Source organism: Furipterus horrens, unplaced genomic scaffold (assembly GCF_987537825.1).
Source record: "Furipterus horrens unplaced genomic scaffold, mFurHor1.1.pri manual_scaffold_4, whole genome shotgun sequence".
In the NCBI taxonomy this organism is placed as follows: domain Eukaryota; kingdom Metazoa; phylum Chordata; class Mammalia; order Chiroptera; family Furipteridae; genus Furipterus; species Furipterus horrens.
In genome coordinates, this window is record NW_028327174.1 from 41,679,019 (window position 1) to 41,703,367 (window position 24,349).

General features: G+C 35.8%; 1 protein-coding gene across 1 annotated transcript in view; it reads right to left on the reverse strand.

The window, feature by feature from the left end:
- The window catches only part of CPNE8 (copine 8), a 170,925-nt gene that overhangs the window by 39,805 nt on the left and 106,771 nt on the right, over positions 1-24,349 (reverse strand). Inside the window, exons 11-13 of the mRNA XM_090273007.1 lie at positions 12,037-12,112; positions 8,847-8,900; positions 7,762-7,823 (exon numbers count right to left, since the gene is read on the reverse strand). Of these exons, the coding sequence (XP_090129133.1) occupies positions 7,762-7,823; positions 8,847-8,900; positions 12,037-12,112 (192 nt within the window). The remainder of the gene's footprint in view (positions 1-7,761; positions 7,824-8,846; positions 8,901-12,036; positions 12,113-24,349) is intronic.

Genomic DNA, 24,349 nt, shown 5'->3' on the forward strand with positions numbered 1-24,349 from the left:
GCAAAATTGCCATGTCTGAGCCCCAATTATCTCATATGATAAATAGGTAACAGCTGCTTTGAAAAAGTTCTCTAATTATTAGAAATAAAACCCTGAAGTATCTGCACAGAACACATATTCTACATGCTGGAGGCCAAATCTCTTGAGCTTTCCATGTCATTCTTTCCTGGTTCCTATTAATCCTTTACTCTGTTGGGTCAGAAGAGACAGTTCTCTCTTCACATTAATGAATATTGCTTTTTCATTAATTCTTCACATAATGTTTGTGAGAAACAGAGGTGACACCATCTTCTTAAAGATAATACAACGTTTTGACTCCTGAATGAACCCAGAGCATTGACTGACCCTTAGGTTGTGGAATGGACATAAGAGCTCCTCTGGGCTAATTACAAATGCCCATTAGTTTGGCCTCCAGAAGCAAGATGCTCTCAAATGTTCTCTCTTTTTTTAATAGGTGCTTCCCAGCATCTGCTCCCTTTGCTCACCCAACTATTCTTTTCCCAGCATGTTGGCTCACTGCTGAGGACATATAAGCACACAGTTGGGGGCGGGAGGTGGGGGAGGCAGGAGGATATCCATTCCTCTTTCCAGCACCCAACAAGCACCATCTACGTAAATTCCCTTAATAAACTCTGATATAGTGATGGGGTTGTCAGACTCTTTCTCTGGTCTCTTTTACTTAACAGTGTTGGTCAGTAGTGTGTCAATGATGGGGAAATGAACCCCAACCAATACAGGCAGTGGGGGGTGTCAGTAGATAACAAACCAATAGTGTAATCTTCTAATACTCAATCTACATACTAATATCACCATACCCCAGCAATGTCAGTAATAAATTCTCCGACCCTATCAGGACCTACCCTTAGGGAGCCATTCTTGTTTGTTTATCTTCATTTCTCCCCACCCCCTGCCCTGGCATCCAGTCCCCAACCTTTCAATTACCCACCAAAACATGCTATTTCAGAGATAGTGCAGTTAAAAGTGCACACGGAGATCATAAAACATAACTAAGAAACTGTTACAGAAAGGGGGGTGTCCAAAAACCCCCAGAGCTTGCGGCTGGGGAATGGGGAGAAGGAAGCAGCTTTCATGATGCTTTCACATGCCTGAGGCTAGGGGCTAGTGTCTTTGTTATGCAAATGGATTTAATGCATCCAATGCCCCGGGAAAATGGGAGGGGTCTTGGACCGGGAGATGGTATGGAGAAAGCACACAGAGCCTGCGTGAGGTTCTGTGAATGGTCAGAACTGGGGACCGTGCCAACTGCGGCACAGGACGCAGTCAGGGATTTAAAAATAAGAAGCAGACATTTTAACGGGACTGACCATGTGGTTTTGAGTAACAGACACACCATGCTGCTTTGAAAAGAAAGGTTCTCCATAAGGTTTGGAGAAAGAGTTCTTCATACAGTTTTGAAAAGGGGGGCTTACCATGCGGTTTTGAGGAGGGGACTGACCGTGCAGCTTTGAGAAGGGAGAACTCCATGCAGTTTACAAGGAGGCTGAGAATCCACGCGGTTCTGGATTAAAAACTGGCGAGCCCCTTAACGCAGACAAGACCTTCCCCAATCAGAATTGAATGATTGGCAGCTACCAGTAAATCTAAACTGTGTCTAGGAAGTAGGGAAACGGTATCTCTAACTTTTCTAAAACTAGCCTGGTTTGGTAGGGGGAGGCCGAAATATGTGTTTGTGGGTGTTCTAAGGAACATAAGATCTAATGGCAGAAATCCGCAAATAATCTAAATCTATATAACTATTAAATAAACAATTCTTTTTCTTTTCACTAAACTCTGGTATTGAGAGTTATAATTCTAGCGGCAGGCAATTATGCCCCTAACTAAACAGCCCATGGGTGCTAGGTTTCAATTGGAGAAGCCCAAGTGTTCTGTAACAAAACTGCCGGATACAAAAATAGATTGTCGATATTTTGTCTAAGCCAACACTAGTTGTGAGGATGACACATACATGAGTTTCCTTTGACTTTGAAATGGATGGCACTGAAAAAATCATTTGAAAAATAGCATAAGCTGGCGATCTTAAAGGAGATAACTGGACATCTCCAGACTTTTCAAGCATGCATTTCATATATTAAAAAAAATCAGAGTCAGGAATTAACCAAAGCAATGTTTCTGAATCTTAATATTTGTGGAAGTTTCTTTTCTAAATCTTAGTTTAGATGCGTAGTTCTATGTTAACGTACTTAGAGAAGGCAGAATGGCTTTATTTTTATCACATTTATCCCCATTCAGTGCTGCAGGGTTCAGCTCTCTGCTGATCTGATGGCGGTGACACACTTGGGTGCCACAACAGGGAAGTGCTATAAAAAAATCCTAGACATGTACATTCCGTTTTCAAATAAGAAATTGGATCAGGGGGAGAAAATGCTTATAGTGTTGCATGTTCTAGCAAGATGTGTTCCCTGAGGCAACATATCCAATATAATGCCACCAATTTTATAAAACTAAGGCACTGGCTTCAAGTATTTTTAAGGAAAAAAATATCCTTATGGAGCCTCTTGATAACAAGACTTACTGATATTCAACTCGTGTTTAAAATAAGCAGTATCAAGAAGCCCACTTTAGCCTTTAAAATTAGCTTCCAATAGGTAGGTAGTTCTTTTTTTTGTTTTTTCTCCTCAGACTTTTTACTACTTTTAAGGGGAATATAAGCCTTTTGTCAATAATTTTAGACAAATTTTAGATTCAGGGTCAAGAGTTTGTGTTGAGATTGACTAGAATGAAAGGAATGTCCTAGCATTCCTGCAAAGAGAATTGAACTACAAAAAAGTAACCTTTACTGACTTTGTAAATTTGAATACATCATTTGTCTCTCCATGTCTCTGACAAATAGAAAAATTACCATCAACAATAATATGATGATCAAATGAAGGCATTATTGGAACTTGAAACAATTCAAATTATTCAGAAAAATGATAGGTAGCATTTATTGCAGGTTAACTACATGTAATTCACATAGCCTCTATGAGATAAGCATTCTTATTTTTATTCCAATTTCATAGAAATGGGAACAGGCTATGATCTAGGGTTTGAACGAGGTAGTTAATGCCAGAACCCAACTTCCTGGCCCCTACTATGGATTGTCTCACTTTTCAGCAACCAACATTATTACAATCAACTTGACTTTTGCTAAACATTTACCTCTTATTTTGATTCTTTCCCAGAACTTTCCACTTATAATCTCCCCTACTACCTTCTCTGATGCTCCCTTAGAATAGGTAGGTAGGAAAACAAGCACTTGATGCTTCTAATTTCGATCTTGCCTTCCTCCACGTCACTACAAAACCAGATATGGAGTGAAGGTGAGATTATTTAAATTCCAGAAAGCTTGGCCCATCTGTTTTGTTTGGTAATTGTGGTATGAAGCATGTGAAGGGAAAGGTCACAAGATGACAAAGTCTGAGAGAGACACACATGGGGGGTTGTAATCCAGTTCACTGAAACATCACACTTTTTGTTTTAAAGTCCTATTAATTTATAATGCTTCATTATGTTAAGAAATTTGGGGTAAAAAGTTACTAGTCCAGCTTAAAATGGCTTTCTATTAACTTATGTTTTCAGTGGCTACTCTGTGTTTAGCTTTATAAAAATACTTAAAAATTGTCATTCTCTTTGAGAGGACATATCATATAAATTAGCAATTAAAATGATACCCAAGGAAACTAGTAACCACTAGAAATAAGTTGTTGGAACCAGTTGGATGAGAGTCTGGGCTTTCTTCAGAGGAAGAAAATGACAGTCTATAGATCTGCAAGTTTCTAAAACACTCAATTTTCCAATAAAAGCACAGATTATGGATTGTGTTGATGTTAAATCCTGGGAGCTTTTAGGGACTCAGGGCACACCAAAATTTGTGATCTGTTTTCTCCCTTCACCTGCCAGTCAAAGAGATGTGGAAAACTTTATAGGTATTCATTCATGATCATGTGGTGGAGTAAAGGGTATCATGAAGACTTAGACACATAGAGGACTGGAGGGCAGACAAAACCAAACTGAAATTTATGATTCTGCCCTCAGAACTTAGAGTGTGAGTTGGTAGGAATATGGAAATATGTATTTTACAAATCTGTAGAGGTCAATAAACCCACTTCACAAATAATAATTATAAGAATGATGAATGTTACCTTAAAGGAGTACCACAGAGTTCAAAACATACTGTTTTTAAACAAATCTGACATTGGTCTTGTTAATGGTAATATAATATCCAATGCTGTAAATTAATTACTAAATAAACATCTTTAGTTGTCAGTAATATCAGAGATTTAATATTTAAAGTTATTTCTTAATAAAAAAAGAGAAATTTAAAAATACTGGAATAAATGTACAGAATATGATTAATAATAATGACCCCAAGGTCAACACTCCAGAAGTGTCAACTGGGTTTTATTATTCTACAGTAAGATCTTCTTTGTGGATATTAGTATGTAGAAAATAAAACTCTTCACTAATTCAAGTCATAAAATGTATCCTATACTACAGGAAAAGCATATTATTGCGTAAACAAAAAAGTTCAAAGAATCGATTTTTATTTCACAGAATATTTGCATAAAAATAGAATCCTGGCTGATACAGAATACATCTCTCTCATTTGCCTCACTTGTTCACTGTGTACCTGAGTCCGTAAACCTGTCGACTGCAGCTAAACACAGTGTTTTAAGAACTCCGACAATGAATGAAAAGTAACACGCTAACAAATGATTTCACAATCAAGGTTATATTTTCATGTAAATACCTACCTCAATCATGACTAAAATAATGGAATCCTAGAATATGCAACACTAAAAATTGGGCCTGTGAAAACATTCCCTTGAAAGGGAAGATATTAAAGCACTATGAAAACAGTTTTGTTTAGTATTTAAATATCTTCATTTTTAGCTTGGCATAATTTCTACTTGGATTCATGAGAAAACAAATAACATTTTTATAAATTTCTATTCTATTATTCTTTTTGTGAGATGAAACAAGAAGAGAAATGAAATTTTAAAGTGCAATTCAAGCATTTCTGAGAGTTTAATCATGGTCTATTAGTCCTACATATTCCACATCCATCACCTGGTTTGCCTCCTTTATCCTCATTTTCCACACATCCAGTGTATTTGTAATGGTTTATAAAATTAATGCAGAGAACACAATCAACACAGGAAAACCCCAACTAACTTTAAACAGCCCAGAGCTAGCTAGAGTACCAATTTAATTGTTGTTACTCACATTTTATATAATGATTTTTTAACTTTTTTGAAGACCTCTAGCTCTACTTGTCAATTAAGATTCAGCATAAATAAGCATGGCTTAATAATTTCTCCAAAACTAGAAAGGCTATAGTGAGTAGGTCTCTGAACTGATGCCACAAAAATTAACAATGATGCTAACCCAAGTCAGCAACAAAACAATCCACAAATACCAGGAGCAAATGCTGACATTTTAAGTTAACAGCAATTAGTTACTGTGATATATTATAAAAACAAAACTGAATTTAACACTTAGTTCCAATAGCTTCTGAAATATCATACTTTTTTGAAAATAATTCTGGAGAATTTCTTTAAAAAAGCTAACCTTGATGACAAATCTTCAAATATGCTAATACAACCTCCAAAATATTATTTTGGGTGCTTGCTTGATTGTAGTCCAAAGTCTTAACTTATTTAATTGTTCTTCTTCAAAGTAATCACAAGGCATAAAGAAGCAAGGCCTGATGGCTAAATCAAGAAGAGTCTTTTCAGATGTGTGCTGAAGAGGAGTAAAGACTAAACACCAAAATGTGATTATTGGGGAATTTTAGTTATAGTATTGAGAGCATGAAGGGATATAGCTGCCAGCCAGCTTTTTTTCTCTTCTGTTTTCAGTTAAAAATACTGAACCTTTTTGGTGGGAATGGGGGAAGAAAAAGCAGAAGAAAAGCAAAAGAAAGAAAGAAAGAAATAGAGTTTTGAAATCTGTTTTTCCAGAGGACCACTGGATAAAAATCGGCCTTTACAAAGGACAATATTTTTATTTTTTATTTTTTTATTTTTATTTTTTTTAATAATTTATTTGTTTGTTTATCTATTTTATATTTTTAGAGAGAGGGGAAAGGAGAAAGAGAGGGAGAGAAACATCACTGTGTGGTTGCCTTTCACTCGCGCCCCCAACTGGGGACCTGACGTGCAACCTAGTCATGTGCCCTGACTGGGAATCGAACCAGCGAAACTCGGCTCGCAGGCCGATGCTCAATCCACTGAGCCACAGCAGCCAGGGCAAGGACAATATTTTTAATAAACAGGTTTCACAGATAAAAGCTGGCAATTCATAATATTTATCTATTAAATTAGCAAAAATGAAAAAGGAGTGTCACTCTTCAGTAAGGGTAAGGACACGGTAAACAATCATATACATATGTTAGAAGTGTAGATTATCATTACCCTTTCATAACACAATTTAGAATATCTAACAAACTATAAAATGAAGGGCAAAAAACATATGCACCAGGGTTTGTTTTTTTAAAGTATTTCAGCCATGTTTATAATGGGAAAATAAAATGGATGCAATTAAAATGTGTAGCACAGGGAACTTTTAAACTAAATTGTGTGCATCCATAAAATTAAAAACTCTTAAAGTAAGGTAGATATATAATACTGACATGGAAATATATATATACATGATATATTTAATGTATGAAATATATATTATAGGGTATTGTGCAGTGTAATATCACTGTTATAAAAATAATGTTTTTGAGAACAAATTTATAACTGTCTTTAGAGTGTATGATTGACTACAGGGGTCTAGTTTCATAATAAGTTATTTTCATTTTACCTAATTTTTCTTCTTACCATTTCACATTTTATGTTTATAATGTGAAACACAAATATAGATATTTATCTTTAAAATTTTTGAGATATATTATTTTTCCCCAAACCTGAAAATAAAACTAATAAAAGGAAAGTATTGTATGATTTTTGAAAAAAAATTACTATGAAGAATACTAAATATTATCAAGGTGTTTAACAGTTTTCAGAATTTATTTTTAGGTGCAAGAGACTAGGAATTCTGACATGTTTTTCTGAAGAGTCAATAGCCATTATTGAAACTATTACATAATTACTTATCAATTATTATAATTAATTCTAATTTGAAATGAGTGCAACTCATTATATTCTATTTTGCTATTATTCAGAAATTTTGTATAATTATGTGTTTGGTTTTAATATGATTTTCCACCACTGTAGTGCATTTATCTAATTGGAGCAGCAATTTTCAGCCACTATGCCAATAATTTTTAAAACATGCAATGTCTGACTATTTAGTCAGGGGCACTGACCTCTTTGCTCTTAGATTGTCAATTTAAAAATCACAATAGCCATCTGGTGAGAATGAATCAAAATTACACCTATTTTTGTCAGATCAGAATTTTAGTAATTAATTTATGTGTGCCATAAGATAAAAATGGTTGAAAATCGTTGACTCAGATGCTGAGATTTCTTAATAAGAGCAGAAAGCCCACAAGGCTTATAAATGTCTAAAACAAGTGAAAAAATTGACAGAAAATCTACCCGGGAAAATTTTTAAAAAGTTACAATTTTTTCCAAAAGTAATAGCCCTGGGTATGTAAGTTTATCTTATAGGTCTGAAACAAAAGTGCAATTGGTCTGCCAACCAAATGTAATGAAGGTCATCAGTTCAGTTGCTTACTGCCTAGTGGTCGCACTTGCTACACACACTGAAAGTAATGCTTAAGTAATGAAACAATTTCAGAGGATGACTTACCCTCCTTTAATATAGTCAAGGAATGAAACTTCCGTTTCTACCAAGAAAGAAAGTAAGGTTACCTGGAAAATAAAAAGAAAAACAAGGCAGAATTACCTTCTAGTACTAACTGTAACCCCAAATGGACTTTTTTTTTTAACTACTAGGGAGAAAATCATATTTCCTAGCATCTGGTAATTAAAGATATTATTCCTTATTAAAATCTGCAGGACTTATTATTCTTCAATTTTAAATTATTAGAAGGAAAATGGTCAAAAATTTTAAAATAATTTATTTCTATGACCAGTTTACTTCCTTTAAAGAACAGCATAAAAATTATCTACAAGGATACTGTGTTATTTCCCATTTTAGATAAAAGAAGAGATGAAAGGGAGTTGGAAAATGGTTAAAACAAAAAAATTAAAATAAATGAAATAAGTTGTATCAGAGGAAATGTGTGTTTTTGTTATGGTCCTGTAATGAAGTCATTTAATATTGTAAGTGTCTTGCTTTATAGAAATCTTTAAATGGAAACTTTGAGAGAATGTAGGTTTTGCTTTTCCTGAGGAGAATTAATCTTAGGATCAAATCCTCAGTATATGTGTTATCAAAATAGGATGATTTTGATTTTTCACAATGTTAAGACTCTTTCATTTTTGCCCTTCCTGTCCTGACTTATTCCTGCATTCCTACAGAGCTATACATTTTAATGCACTGTAAACAAGTACTTTCACAGACCATAAAATGGGTCATAATAATCAAGTGTAGCACATAAAGAGTATAGTATTTCTTACTACTACTTAAACCCTTTCATGTCTGCTTGATTCTCTCTAATGTGGTTCCACTGAATGAAGAATTCCTAACAAAACTTCAACTTCCCTCAGAAATCCTTCCAACCCCTGGAGCAACCTGCAGAAAGCAGGTCACTACCTCCCATAAGGTGTTCTTCATTAGAAACATTCCGAGAGCAAAGTTTATTTTTCTATTATAGATCTTCATATTAAAATTCTAAGTGAAATGGCTCAGTCTTGAGTTATTTCTATTCTGATCAAAAATGATATTTATTTATTTGTGTAAATCCTTAATGAATAAGATATTTGACTTACTGTTCCCGAATTGATATATTTTTTCTTTTTTACTTTCTTTTTGGGATTCACCACCTTCAAAAGATAAAACAATTACAATGTGTTAGTTTCGATAGTAAAATTATTTAAAAACATACAGTTCTGCCTGCTGCCTGTACTTCTTATGCATTTCTTCATTTACCAATGGCTTTAATATGACTCCTGCACAGTCATATAGCCAAAACTTCTCTGCAACAGTTGCTAGGAATACTCATCTTTAAAAATATTTGTTCATTAATGTTTTCAATTACTTTATGCATTGGTTACCCTTACTCATCTGCAGCTCTTGATGTGAGAAAAACCTTTAATACCCAAGGTTCTAAAAAATAATGATTGCTCTGTAGAAAAAATATAAGTTGTGAAGGTGCAGTCAAAACATAATTTTTCACTTGGTTAAATACACTAACATAGCAAATCACCCAAATATGTGAATATATAAGGGTCCTATTGATTCAATTATTGCTTTATTCTGGTAATAATTTCCACTCGACAACCAGGCTGCATAATAATTGGTAAAGGTATGGCTTGTGGACAGAAAAATACATTCTGGACTATTTGTGCCATGAGAAATTATTATTGTACTCCTACATTGTCCAAGATACTGGATGATATAGGGAGTATAGAGATGAGTAAGGGCTGTCAATCTAATAGGATAAATCAAACAAATAAATGTCTTAAGAAAGGATCTTGCAGCACACCTCAATCCAAAATATAATGGAAACATTTTGATAGGGAAAGAAAGATGAAAGAATTTATAAGGAAGTATTATTTGAACTAGAATTTATTAAAAATCTAGGGCTCCAATGAAAAGAAATATATAAACACACTATTCTAAGAATAGGAGAAAAGTAATTGGCTCTGGTTGGCTGGAGCAGAGAGAAAAGACATAAAAATTACGAAAGAATCAGAAGGTTTGCTGGCACATGGAGCCAGCAGGAGACACTGCCATCTGCACTCTTCGCAGATCCTGATGGGATCCTTTCCTGGACCCTTTAATCGGGTGCAGCCCCCTCACAGCTGCAGGCCACCAACCCAATAACCTTACGGATCCAGGGTCCCAGGTGTCAACCATTCTGTCTGCAACTCCGTAGATCCTTAAGGACCCAACACTCACTTCCAGACCCACCAGGCAGTTTGTGAGCAATCTTGCTGACGCAGAGAGCCACCAGAACACACTCACGTCTGCACCTCTGGAGATCTGAACTCTCCCTATATTTTGCTTTAGCCCCTGCAGTCCAGACCCGCCAGGGACCTAGTGGGAGACAATCTCAACTGTGCCTCCAGAGTCTTGGCTGTGGATCCTGAAATAGCCACAGGGCTTAGTGTAGGGCCCTCTCAGGCACGGTGCAGGACAGTCCTGCCTACTCAGTGGAGAGCCCTCCCAGGGACCTGGAAGGAGCCACACACCTCCCTGCACGTCTAGTCGTAGCAGGTCAGTTGACTGAAGACCCACTGTGCACCCTACAGAGGAGCCTCAGACCAGTACCACCTCACTGAACAAGGTACTAGAGCTGGTCTCACCCATGTAGGTACCTGACAGAACCCATATCCAACTGAGCCCCTGCTAATAAGGACACCAACTAAAGACCCCACTGCAGACCTAGTAATAGCCCCCAAACAAGCTCCAACTCAGTATGACTGCAATTCTAGAGGTAATGCCATCATCCCAGGAATCAGACAAAAGATCTACCAGCTAAAACTAGCCTAGGCTTTTAAAAGCTCAGGCATCTAAAAAATAAAACAAAACAAAATTAAAAACTTGGGAATCTAGACGGTCAAATATATGTGCCAATCTCTATGCATGGCCAGGGAAGACCTGAGGAAGCCCTAATTCTTAATTTCAGGCTGATCGCAAGTCTGCTTAAGCAGCAGGTGATCACCAAGTCAGAGTTTTACACTGTTGGAGCATATAACAAGGAGTGCACCCACATATACAAAGTGGTTGATCTGTGGAGGATTATGTGGTGAGTGGCAGCACATGATTCCAAAGTACAAGGAGGGCTGGTGCATGTGTTGCTCCTCCTTAGCTTTGAGGGTAGATGGAGAAAACAGGCATCTATGTAAATACAACCTGTTTCATATTACTTTCATTGCCTGCTCAGAGCTTTCATATTCCTTCTTTGGAAGATCCAGATAGAAAAATTGATCTATTACTCAGTCTTTGTCCTTGACTGGGTAGCTTTCTTGGGTTGAGTTTGTTCTCCACCCAAATATCTCAGAGTACACTAAGTACACTATTATTTATAGCATTTTCCAGAATGCACTAAATGTATTTTCTGTGTTTGTATTTCCCATTAACATTAATTTTTATTCATCTCTGTATCCCTAGGGCCTGACACCGAGTGGGAACACAGAAATCATGCAATAAACATTTTATGTATAAGTTAGCACATGAATGAATGCATGTAATACAACTGCATAAGCCAGTAAGAAGGTGGTAGAAGAAGGTGATTCCGTCACTCTTAACTTTTAAAAAAATAGTCAAATTTAGTGCCAGTCTGGCAGGGAAACAGTTACCATTACTGACTAACTATTGAGATATACTCATTTGATATCCATGTAAACGTAAAAATGCAGAGAATGTACGGAGAGCATAGATCAAGAGTTAACAGGGCTAAAACATACCATATGCTCAACACATATCTAATAGTTAACTGGCAAGGTACTGTTGAGGCAAAAATAATTGGTGTGTTTGCTTTAATAACATGTACTTCTTTAATGACTGAATCATACCTTGCCATTCCTTTCAGTGAATATGCACTAACACACTAAGAAGACCACGGTTCATTTTATAATACCATGTTGACACAACTAAAATGATATTTTACTCGTTTTTATTAAAAAAGACTTAAGGAGGAAGTTAGTAGGAAGACACAACATAAAGGGTGAAGCTAAAGAAAAAATAAGCTTGCATCCTATTAAATTTTTTAAAAATAAGAAAAACTTACATAGGCAAGAATTTTAAATGTCTCAAAACAGATTTAAAAGACCATGTCACTCGAAGAGAAATAATATTATTTAATCTTAGACACAAATTTGTTTAATAAGTCTAAAGATTGTTACATATATGGGTACTAAGTTAACCTTTGACAATTATCCTTTTCAAAACCTAACCTTTAAAACATAAATATATTTATTCCATAAGAAAATAATAAAATAAAATTCCTCTTACCTCATATACATTGAATTGCGATTGCCCTCTAGAAAGTTCCCTATAGCTTGTTGTAAATTCTCCAATGAAATCATGACTAAAATTAAGGGAAAAAAACATATAATATTAGTTTTCATTTATTTGTCAATTATTTTAGAGCTTTTTAGAAATGTACAGTTTAATCATGAAAAACATGCTTGCTATTATTGTAAGCACAGCTTAGATTATATATTAAAAGACGCTAATGCATAATTTAATTGTTCTTTAACCCAAAATTCTGTATACATTTTGAAGAATTACATTTTGTTTGCATTCAAATATTATTTAATTTATTCCACTGATATTATTTCAAACAGGTATATTAATTTTAACATCTCATATCTCAAAAACATTTCATCTTCTACGCTATCCAAATGATTAACTGTTTATTAGGGTTAAAGCTTAGGACACTCATATACTATTACCCATATCAATGATCATGAATACACAATATATACAAAAATCACCAAAATTTTCACGATGTAAAAGCACACTTTTAAAAGGTTATCCAATATTAACATGGATAATAGTCACCGAGCCTTGTTTTCAATAAGAATAATTTGAAAGTATATTGCTAAGACCAACATTTCTTCACCTTTTTAAAGCAACTGCCACTATCTTCTCATAAAGCAAGCATTCTACAGGTACCTTCTCAGTTTGGGTGGGGAGGAGAGGGATTAATTAAGCATGTGTTGGTTCTCACTATAAAATGTTTATCAGCGTACTAACAGTGACTGACCCACAGAACCGTAAAACATGTTATACACTCATCAGTTTGGAGACTACCTGTATTCCATTACTCTGTGCTAATTTAATGGTCAAGACTAAGTTGAACACACACTGCTGAGAAGTAAGGGCGAAATGCTATTATTCAGTAGCATGGTGAAATGTAATGAGATTAAGATTGTAGGAGCTAAAGCCCTATAACAAACATATAAGATCCCACTGCTATTTTTATCATAGAATTTAAGATTGACTGGCCCATTTGCTTTGCAACCTCTACTTACTATCAAAATGGACATTTCCCTAAACCTCCACATTGGTTAAATGCTTAACTATGAATCATTAAAATCCACAAACCTTCCTAAGACCTGATGACCAGTGACAAGCCACAAAGGAGTTGTGTCTAGACAAGCAAAATTATTTCTAAATATGGAATGTGGAAGAAACTCTAGCTGCCATTTCATCTGATTAGAACTTTGGCAATTAGAAGTGTTTCTTTAACAAAATTATTTAAAATATAGCTTATTTAGATAGATATCTAGCCTCCCAGTTCTATCTCATAGATCTTGTACATGTATCCCGGTATTCTATACAAGGCATTGCTCTTTACATCAGTATCACTTTGACCTTTTCGATATTTAATTTTCAGATATAGATCTATACACATTAAAGTGGTTAAAGGAAAAGACAATTGAAGACTGTGATAAATATATTTGCATTTATGAGCCCAAACCCCTAACACTCACTCTTTCACATTACATGAGGAAAATTATAAAACAGTACTTTAGTGCTACACATTTCCTATAAATAATTCTCTTTGACCTTCAGAAATGCAAGCTAAAGCTTGTGATACCTTTTTACTGCAGATCTTAAAAACTCGAATTATGGAGATTCTGTTTAGAATCTTTCTCCTCCACTGTTCTGTATGTTTCTGATACCTTAAGTAATAATCACTGAGATAAGGGTTCTATCTATAGCACTTCAAACACAACATTTTCATATTTATAAGTATGGAAAAGAGTTATATAACTAGAGCTCACCATACTAGTGGTAGGAATTTAATATAAAGACCTTAAAAAAATGCCTGGATCATGTAAGGTCTTATGGTAGTTCTCTGTGCAAATCCTACCCCCATATGCTTAATTGTTTACATTCAGCTCCTATTGTTAACATTAAATGCCTGCCACTCAACACTAATCAAAAACTTGGTAGAGAGGGGCAATACTTAATGTTCTCGAATAAATGCAATTATTCAATCAACTCCCAAGTAATACATCCATCTGGACAAAGCCAGTTTAATAGAGTAGCAACTCTAGACCCAATTGCAAGTGGTCAGGTTTACCAAACCGAACATCGAACTGCCCATGTTGAAGTCATTGTGGAATTTTCTAAGAAGCAGTGCTTTGATATTTGGTTCTGTTTTGTTCTTGTCAAATTCAGGATTCTACAAAAGTGAGTGATGAACAATGGGGTACAATTCTCTTTGGTGTCAGTGCTAGGAATCTGTGCTTCTTATTGGTGTTTTCTATTCTGAAAGGACCCTGTTTATCAGGAAACGGAGATTTCACCTCTGAGTAGAGGGCTTAACACCAAATTCGTGGTCCTTTTCTAGCAGGATATGTCTTCATGATGTACTCCTATTCCCTCCAGCTTTTCAGATAGCTTACCATTGTTTTCTCCTCTGCTTTAATTTCCTCACATAGTTTAGTTCACCATGCCTTACTATATGCTTTATACAATAAGCTTATTATAACTTATTATACATGTAAACTGCTTTGGATCCTTTTAAGAATAAGGTCATATAAAAATTTAAAAATAAATACAACACTTTTCCCTCTACCCCCTACATTCTGAATCTTGTTCAAGAATGTTATTTTGAATAAAACATTGAATTTGCATTTCATACAAATGCAGTGCTATTCTTGAGATGTAGAGGAGAAAATGTATTAAGTGAGTCACAGATTGCTTTTCAGTGTCTGAGACATTACTGTGAAATGAAAAAAAAAGAAAAGGAACCCCACACATCATTGTATCTATACAGATCCTAGGAAATGGATAATCAAGAATTGAGGATTTCTTAAAAGATCATAAACATAAGACAGTAAGTAGATAGAGCAATAAAATAGCCAATCCTAGAAATAAGGTGCCTTGTCTCCAGACTAAATCAGAGAATTTGGGTGGATAAATGAAGAAATTCTCAGGTCAATTTTGTAACAGATTTCTTAAAACATTGAAAATTTTTAGTTTCCTTTATAACCTGTCCTACTTAAAAAATTGTATATTAAATCATAAATAAGTACTTTGAAAAAAGCATAAAACATAGTTTTTACTTATTTATTCTTATAAATATGTTTCTTCCAATAATAAATTATTCCTAGACTTTATTAAGATTAAAGGAGGAAAAACTAAATTTGCTATATTGTTCATGATTTTTGATAGTATATTATTGAAACAACTTTCACTATACAGAGAACCATGACAAATAGACTTTAATAATGAATCACAAACAACAGTTTCCTTTAGATTCAATAATACTGTTTTGCCATTTCCTGTTGACTTAACTGAAACTAAAATAATTTTCTGTTATAATTCTCAAGCTCTCTGGCTGCAATTACAAAATAAAGTTTACTCCATCACTGTTTTGCATCTGTTTATATCTCTAATTTTTCCCCAGAATTTTTATAATATATATACAACTTCAATCTGAGAAAATAAATTCAAAAACTATTTAAGGCAAATTGATTAGTACTAGAGCTAGTAGTTTTGCTCTAAAAAGCCTCATTTGAGCAAAGTTGTTAAATTGTTAAAATCTTAAAATCATCTGTATGATCTATAAATAGTGGTAAAAATGGATATTACATGTATTTACATTTACATCTGAAACCTATAGGACACTCTCTACTTAACAAATGTGTCCAGGAGGAGATCCAAGATGGCAGCAGAGCAGGTGGCATTTACACTCACCGCCTCCCAGGACCAAAGCGGAACTACAACTAAATTACAGAACAATTAACCAGAATAACAAACTGAAGACTAGCTGAATGAAAGTCTTATAACCAAGTGTTTACAGAAGAAGCCACATCAAGACTGGATGGAAGAGCAGTGATGTAGAAAGGGCTTGTCCCAAACTCACATACTGCAGCTGAGAATCTGGAAGGATACCTCAGTTGCAAAGGCTCCCCATCCCAGAGTGCCAAAGGCAGAAGAATCCAAATAACACCTGAGTGTGAAAATTAGCAGGGATTCCATCTACAAGGAAGTCTTCTAGAAGACTGGAGGTCTAGAAATCCAAACACCTCCTAGAAAGCCAATGCACCAACTTTCCTTCATGGCCACTCACTCTGGGATCCAGCAGAAGGCAGGCAGGTTAGAAGGTGAGTGCCTTTGAGGAAAGGCTAAAGAAACTGCCACTAAGGTCCCTGTGCTGAGTCCCTCATCCACACTGCCCACAGATGTGATTTTTCTTGGGTCAACAATCCCATTCATAAGGCATCAGCCTAAGGAAATGTACTAGCCTCATCCTCCTGACCCCCTGTGACCCAGCCCTGCCAAACTTATGCCCTGAGGGGAAGTCTGCGGGATGCCCCCAGCCTGGGCCCACAATGCAGACTTTCTGGGAGGGCTCTTTAGGATTCCTCGCAGACTCAGGGTGACAGAGACAGACAGGGAAAGACTGAGTTATATTGCTCTAGGGCAAGGACCACTCCCTCCTTCCACGGGAAATCCACCAGCTCTGTCCTCCTGACTCCCATCCTGCCCAGCTCTAGCTCTTTTATACCAAACTTTTAAAAGAAAAAAACTTTTTTTAAATTCTAAATAAGAAACATGATTCCACATTCTATTAGCATTTAATTTGGTCTTGATGTATGTTTTTCTTTTTTCTTTTTCATTCCCTTAGAGGCATTTAAATTGTAGGGTTAGGTACCCATGATCTCAAATTGTAATAAAAGATACATTTTTAGTAGAGAAAAGAGCCTGAGCTTCTCTCCTCAATAAGTATAACATTTTCAGAAAACTGCAGATGATGACCAAATGGTTCTATTTGAAAAAAAAAAAAAAAAAAAAGATTGTTATTCTCTATAGCCACAGGTCTGCAACAAATTCATTTTTGAACCAAAAAATAAATAAATAAAGCAGAGGGAAAGGGTTCCAAATACTACAGTTACACAAAGTTGTTTCTTATTTTTAAAGAAGGAAATAAATTTGATTAACTGGCAATCTACTTGAGGAACAAACTAGTATAAAGTATCCACTTTGTGGTAGTCACAGTTCTAAGGCTCATGAAGATACAGGGTACAGGAAATATCATAATCCTGATATGGCATTCATTAAACTACCCTATTTTTATTTTTATAGATGTTTGAGGATTATAATAATAAAGAAGTTTACTGATACCCAGATTCCAATATTATATGACTAGAAGAGAAGTTATATATGAGATACCTATCTATAATATATAATTCGTCGGCGGCGGCAGCCATCCGTCTCGAGAGACGATGGTGTAGCTTCTTAAGAGTCCATCTGCACCGCCGAGAATGGCTGTGCAGTCCGACTCGGGAGTGACACGGTATCTGTCTCCTCCCGTGTTGAATCGACATCTTGCGATGACGCTGGAGTGTCCTCTCCAGTGAAGCTGAAGCTACAGAGCCTGGGCAGGGTGATATGGAGGGTCTGCTGTTGCCCATGCAGCAGACCCCCCCTCTCTTCGCAGCTGAAGGGTCCAAGGGAAAGACGGAGTCAATACAGCTTGGCTTCAGGTGCGCCGCAGGAGTTGCCGGTGTTGACTACAACGTCAAACTGCCTTAGGGACTCCGGCTCCAGATTTTCTGTCGGGGTTTACTCCCCTAGCCTTCCCCTAAAGAGGTATGCCGCAAGGCAGCAGAGGTTTTTTGGAGTCAGAGTTTTCCTTCTCTGATGTGCCCTGACTGGAAGATCGAACCAGCGACACTTAGCTCGCAGGCCGACGCTCAATCCACTGAGCCAAACCAGCCAGGGACAATATATAATTACATATTACATATGTATATAATACTGGTAGATATGGATCGACCTGTAAGTGGTGAGATAGGAGGACAATGAAAAGGAGGTTCAGTGTGGGACACAGTGAGGTGACCACGAATTTTCAAGCATAAGGTATCTTAAATGTGCTGGTTATCCCTTTCCAAATTGAGACATCTGAATTGTAATACCCTCAACTCCAGACACTTTATTAAAATAGAAATTGCTCCAAGAAGGTCTGGCTTTAAATAATAGGTCACAGAAATGACTTATTGAGTTCCTATTGGTCGCTGACCGAAGGAGTTCCTAGTATTATAGATATCAACTCATAGAAAGAAAAAGAGAGAGAGCAAGGGGTGAGGGAAAGAAAGAGAAAAACAAAGCAGGATGAGAAACGAGAACCTGCCCTAGGCTGTCCTAGCCGTGCTCTAACAACTGAGCTAGAGACACTGCGAGATGGAATAAAACTTCTTTGACACTCAGCCTCTGTCCCAGATGTATCTAATGTTATGTGTCTCCCCTCCAAAATAAAAATGTTCCATCGAGGTTTTCTGTCATGAGACTCATTACCTCCCTGAAAGCCAAAGCTCTCAGTGGAATGATTCTTTATGATCTGGTTGAACCTCAGTCACTGAGAGAAAAGTTCGTGTATGAGACTGCAAATACCAACTGCCTGTACTAATCAGAAGTGAGCACAGTGGCCCTCAGTCTTTCTAGGGAAGTGACATTCCTATTTATTACTCATTCCTTTAAGTTTTCAAGAAAAGCATGAAGGCCACCTGTCCAGCATTTGCACCTACAAAAAAACTGGCACACTGAAAATGAATACTGGCAAGTTAAAATATTTGCAGATTTCTGAAAAAGCAGAAAAGGAAGAATCAAAATGAACTCTGATTGGCCTTTTGATAGCCCTCTCTTTAGGGCTGTTTAGTAGACAGAATTTATGCAGCCTTTTCCCTGCCCAAATAAATGAGCAGTTGGATTCAGAAAGACAGTAAATGGGGTGGTTCTCTGTTTTAGGTTTTAAAAATAAATTAATAATAGATAGAATTTCCCAAAGAAAAATGGGTCTTTTTTCCTTAAAACATTCAGTTTACATAAACAAATATACCCCCCGCTTTTAAGAAATAAATTTACTGTATACCCTATATTGATATATCACAAACTACCATCTGCCAATGGCATGTCTGTATATGTAAATTGCACCTGCATATGTCACTTTAGATAGAAATTCTTCAAGTCACTCCAGCCATTACTTGACTGCATAAATGCTCAAGAAACTTGAAGAAAGACCAAATCTTTGGGAGTTGGAGAAAAGGTTTAAAATATCACTTTTTATGGCTTTCTTACTCAAAATTTATCACCATGCCTATTTTAAAGATAACACTGAAAGAACTGTCTTTTGCTTCTGCTATTTGCAAATCATTTACTCAATTATGTGATAATAATAACTACCACTTATTTAGTGTTTTGCCAGGCTCTCAGCTAATAATGAACATGTAGTATCTCATAATGTTCACAATAATCCTATGATGTTGTTGTGCATAAGGAAACTGAGGCAGAGACATTATATAATTTGTCCAGCATCATGCAACCCTAAACAGTGAAACTGCAGTGTTTAGCCCCAGACCCTTTTTAAAGAGCACACCATTCTTCACTATCTGCCCACACCTGTTTATTTAAATATAGATTCCTCAGTTTATCACTCCAAACACTCTTCAAGCTTTAACTTAATTGACTCTTCCAGATTTATCTAATATTACAAGACTTCACCCAGATCCCAAACTCTGGACAAAATGGGACAGGCCATTTCCCCATACATTCTGAACTTTCTCTACTTCACAGTTCTACTAATGATATTCCAACATAAAATGCAGTCACTTATTAGAGCAGAAACAGAACTGAAATCATTTTAAAATATATAGATATATAATAATTATAAAGGCTAACATTTAGTGATCAATTACTATGTGCCAAAAACTGTGTTAATCATTTACATAACTATATTGTGAGCGCAATTATATATAATAATACAATAAGTACAGGTATTGTTATCCAGTGCTATAGATGAGGAAGCTAAGTCTTAGGAAAGTTAAGTATCTTGTCCAAAATAACTTAATAAGGGGTAGAGTCACAACCCAAATTCCAACTCTCTCTGACTCCAATGAGCAAGTTGTTAATCATATATTCTAAACTTTATCTATTCCAAATTCTAATTAGTATTATAGTTGTCTGACATCAGTTTTATATCTAAACTGTATACTTCATGGAAAAGGGCTAGATTTTGCATCCATGAATATCCCCAACACCCTAAAACACACAGTTTTGAGCACTGAGTTTGCGGAAGTGAGGTAAGTAAAGGCAAAGTACTCTAAAGTAAAATGTCAATTTCAAAGCTTCTGGAAGAAGCAACCTTCCCTTGCCCCCTTGAAGCACTACCTGTGTTAAAGGTGCACTATTTTTGCCCATCGGTAGATTGACAGGAAACAGGTCCTTTTCTGTATAGCTCTGCCCAAATCCCAGGTGAAAATGGCTCATAATTCCTCACCTTGCTCTGAATGCTGTGTGCAAAGTGTTGTGGTCTGTGAACATACTGGAACTAATGTTAATTCTCAAAGATCATAAAGCCCCCAGGGACTGTAAAATTAGGTAAACTTTTTAAAAGGAGCATATTCCTTGGGAGATTTCTTATATTCCCAATTACATTGCCATTAGTCAGTCTGAGAAATCTGTATTTAAATTAAAGAAAGCTATAAAACACACCAGAGTCAGAAGATATTAATGAATCTGATTTGGGTTCTAAAATGGACAAAAACTTAAATCAGCAAAATTTGAGACCAATTCTAATTTTATCTTTCCCATTTCGTTCCATGCTGGGTTTTGAGATATCAGTGCCAGTGGTATCATTGAGAACTAACCGCCATGGTATATGGAAAGAACACCAGATTCAATGTTAGGAGATGTGGGTTCCAGGTCAAGTCAGACCGTCTCTTAAAAGCAGAGTAAGCACAATGAAGTTATCTGGTCCCCATCATCTCAGTTTTCATATGTAAAATAGGGATGGTCTGATTTATTGCTTTTGTATTTTTAATACAAAATCCCACATGAAATGCTTCGCAACTTTTAAGGTCTACAACACAAGATGGACTCATTTGTGGAGGCCAAATTGTAGCCAACATGTCATATTTGATCCTAAGAGAGAATAGGATTTCTCTCCCCATCTCATTCTTTTCTTCCTACCTTTATTCAATTATTTAAGAAATATTTACTGCAGTAGGTGCTAAGAATACATTCATATAAGAACTAGTCATACAAGATACCTTATGGGGGATGGAGTGGGGAGACAAATCAATAAATATGTAAATAAATAATTTTAGAGGATTAAGAAGGACTATAAAAATAATGATAATGATAACAAAGAAAACTTGCTGAGCAGATAACACAAAGGCTGAAATCTGAATGATCACACACAGTCTCTGGTACATAAGAAAATAAATTGGGAAGAGTATTCCAGAAAAAGGCAACCGCAACAGTTCCTAAGAACAAAATGATCTTGGTATGCTCAAGACACAGAAATAAGGCTACTATGGAAAGAATATAATAAATGAAGAAGAAAGTGTTACAACATAAGTTGGGTAGGTAGGATGTATAAGAAGGGTCTTAGAGATTGTGGTAAGGAATTTAGATTTTATTTGAAATTCAGTGGAAAGCTATTGGATACTTTTAGGTAGGAGAGTGACTTAATCTGACCTGCATGGTCAGAATCTTTGATAAGACCAACTAAAGAGGCAGAGTCTTTGTTAACATTATAACACAGATATTGTTGTTGTTGTTGTTAATAGAGACAGGCAATACTTAGCTTTTAAAATTTTTTCCACAGTGGAGACAAACAGACATCTCAAATACAACATGTTCAAAATTGAGATCTCTCTCCAACAGTCTTCCCTCTATCAGAAATTGTCATTACATGCTTCCAGTTTTCAGAACAAAAACCATGAAGGCATTCTTGATTCTTCCAATTCATCATCAAAGCCCAAGGCCATTTTCATCTTCATTGCAACTAGTGTAACAGAGTAGTCAGGCCAGATCCCCAGAAGAAGGCAGGGGGCAGGGAGAAAACCCCAAGGCAGAAATGAAGATTAATAGAGGCTTGCCTTCCCTTCAAAGGGAGGCGCTATTGGAGGAGGAAGATTGCCCAAGACAGCTGAGCAGCTCGTGACTCAGCAGAAGGGAGTATGTACAGAGAATGCATGCTTTAAGACTTCTGCCCCCTCACGCAAAATGGCCGCCAGAAGAGCGGCAAATGCAAACATGACATTAGCCCTCATTGAAAAAGTGGACATTCTCACTGGTTTCCAGGGTGCATGGGATTCTGGGAGAGGACTTTCTAAACAGAAGGTGGGCAGAAACTTGTTCTCTTGACTCTTGACCTCTTAGCCTCTTGGCCTTTTGGCTTCTTGGACTCTCTTGCTTTGCCCCATATGAGTGGGATCACAAAGAGGAAAAAATACAATACAATGTAAACAAACCCACATGGAATCCAAATAAAGTCATGAGTCACAGAATATGTTTAATATGTTCAAAGAGATAATAAGCATAACTGAAAATTATGACAGGGAACTAGAAACTATTTTTGAAAACCAAGTTGAAAAATATATAACTGAAAAATATAATAATCTAAACAAAGAACCCAATCAGTTTTAATAGTATAGTAAACCCAGTTGAAGAGAGACTTAATGAACTGGAACATAGGTCAAAAGAAACTATCCAGAATAAAACATGATGAAACAAAAAAATTTTTTTTAAAGAACCAATATAATCCAATCAGATTGCAAATGTATTAATAAATCTCACTGAAGAGGGTTGAGAGAAAAAGTACTTCGGAAATTGTAGTCAGAAAAATTGAGGGCAAAATAAACGGTACAGAAGCACTGTCCTTTGGTTGGTTAAGTCGTATCTCACGGGATACAGGTTAACAATTCTGAATTTGTTATATAAGCACACTGGAATTAAGCAATCAAGTATATAAATGGCAAAGAATTGAAACAGATTTTTCACTGTTGGAAAGAGTTTACAGATAAGCAAGGGGAGAAAGCTAGAACAAACCAAGTGTTAATAGATGAGACACTAGTATAAACTCATATTTCGCTAAATATTGAAACAGATGGTTACACTATCTGTATGATTTATATATACACTAGATCTTTATATTACATACATAGACAGGTGAGTAAACACATATATATGGTCTTGCTCTGTCAGATGAGAGAAACTAGTAATGTCACCCCAGTAGCAATTAGCATACCTAGCACCCAGATCTTTATTTTTAATACCATTATCCAATAAAAGAAATCAGGTTCCTTGGATAAATGGTTGATTCTATAACTGGGACAGAAAAATAAGCCTAGAGGAGAATCTTCTACTACTGGAAAATAATGAGGTGGTCTAAAAAAAAAACACAAAATCAACAAACCCACAATGATGGTATTATATCAAAGGAACACAATATACAACTAAAAAGAGTTCCTACTGACCAAAGCTGGAACAATTTGAGTAACAAAATAGTTATAAGGCAAAGCTGCATTCTATCTGAAAGTATAAAATAAATGTCTGTAACATAAGTAAATAATTGATAACAAAATAAATGGAAAGATGAGACAAAATTTCAATGCAGAAGAATTCCAAATAATTTATGTAGATATTCTGCCCTTATAGAGGAGCGTAACTACCACTCCTCAGTGTGGGCTGTGCATCATGACTTCTTTCCAAAGAGGAGAGTGTGGAAAGGGGATAAAAGAGTAACTTCACAGTGGAGAAGCCTGGCAATCATTACCTAAAATGATCAAGATTAACATCAGAAGTGGAAAGTCAAGCTGATAGTCTGATATGACAAGATAAAAATGACACTTTACTTCTGTGGCTTTTCTCTCAAAAGCCCACAACCCTAGCATAGTCATAAAAAATTATCAGCCAAGAGGTGCGTAAGGACATAAAAAAACTAAATGTAATACGGTATCCTGGATGGAATCATAGAATAGTAAAAGGACACTTGGTAAAAATTAAGAGAACCTGAAAAAACTATGGACTTTTGGTAATAAAAATGTATCACTATTGTCTGTATAAAATTATTATAATGTGTGATGAGATTTAAAATACATGTAGAATTAAAATATGTGACAATAGCATCATATTAGTTGGGAAGTTGGTAAATGCACTATCAGGGAGGGATATAATTGTCTATGGTTTGTATTATTTATTCAATAATAATAATAATTATTATTATTATTAAAATAGGCCCTGGCTAGTGAGCCTCAAGTGGATTAAGTGCCAGCCTGCGAACCAAAGGGTCACCAGTTTGATTCCCAGTCAGGGCACATTCTTAGGTTGCAGGCCAGGTCCCCAGTTGGGGGGCACACAAGATGCAATCACATATTGATGTTTCTCTCCCTCTCCTTCTCTCTCCATTCCCTTCTCTCTAAAACATAAATTAATTAAATATTTAAAAATAATAATAATAAACAATTTTATTATGGTTAAATGCTTAACATTTTCTAATAATAATTTTAAAAACCTA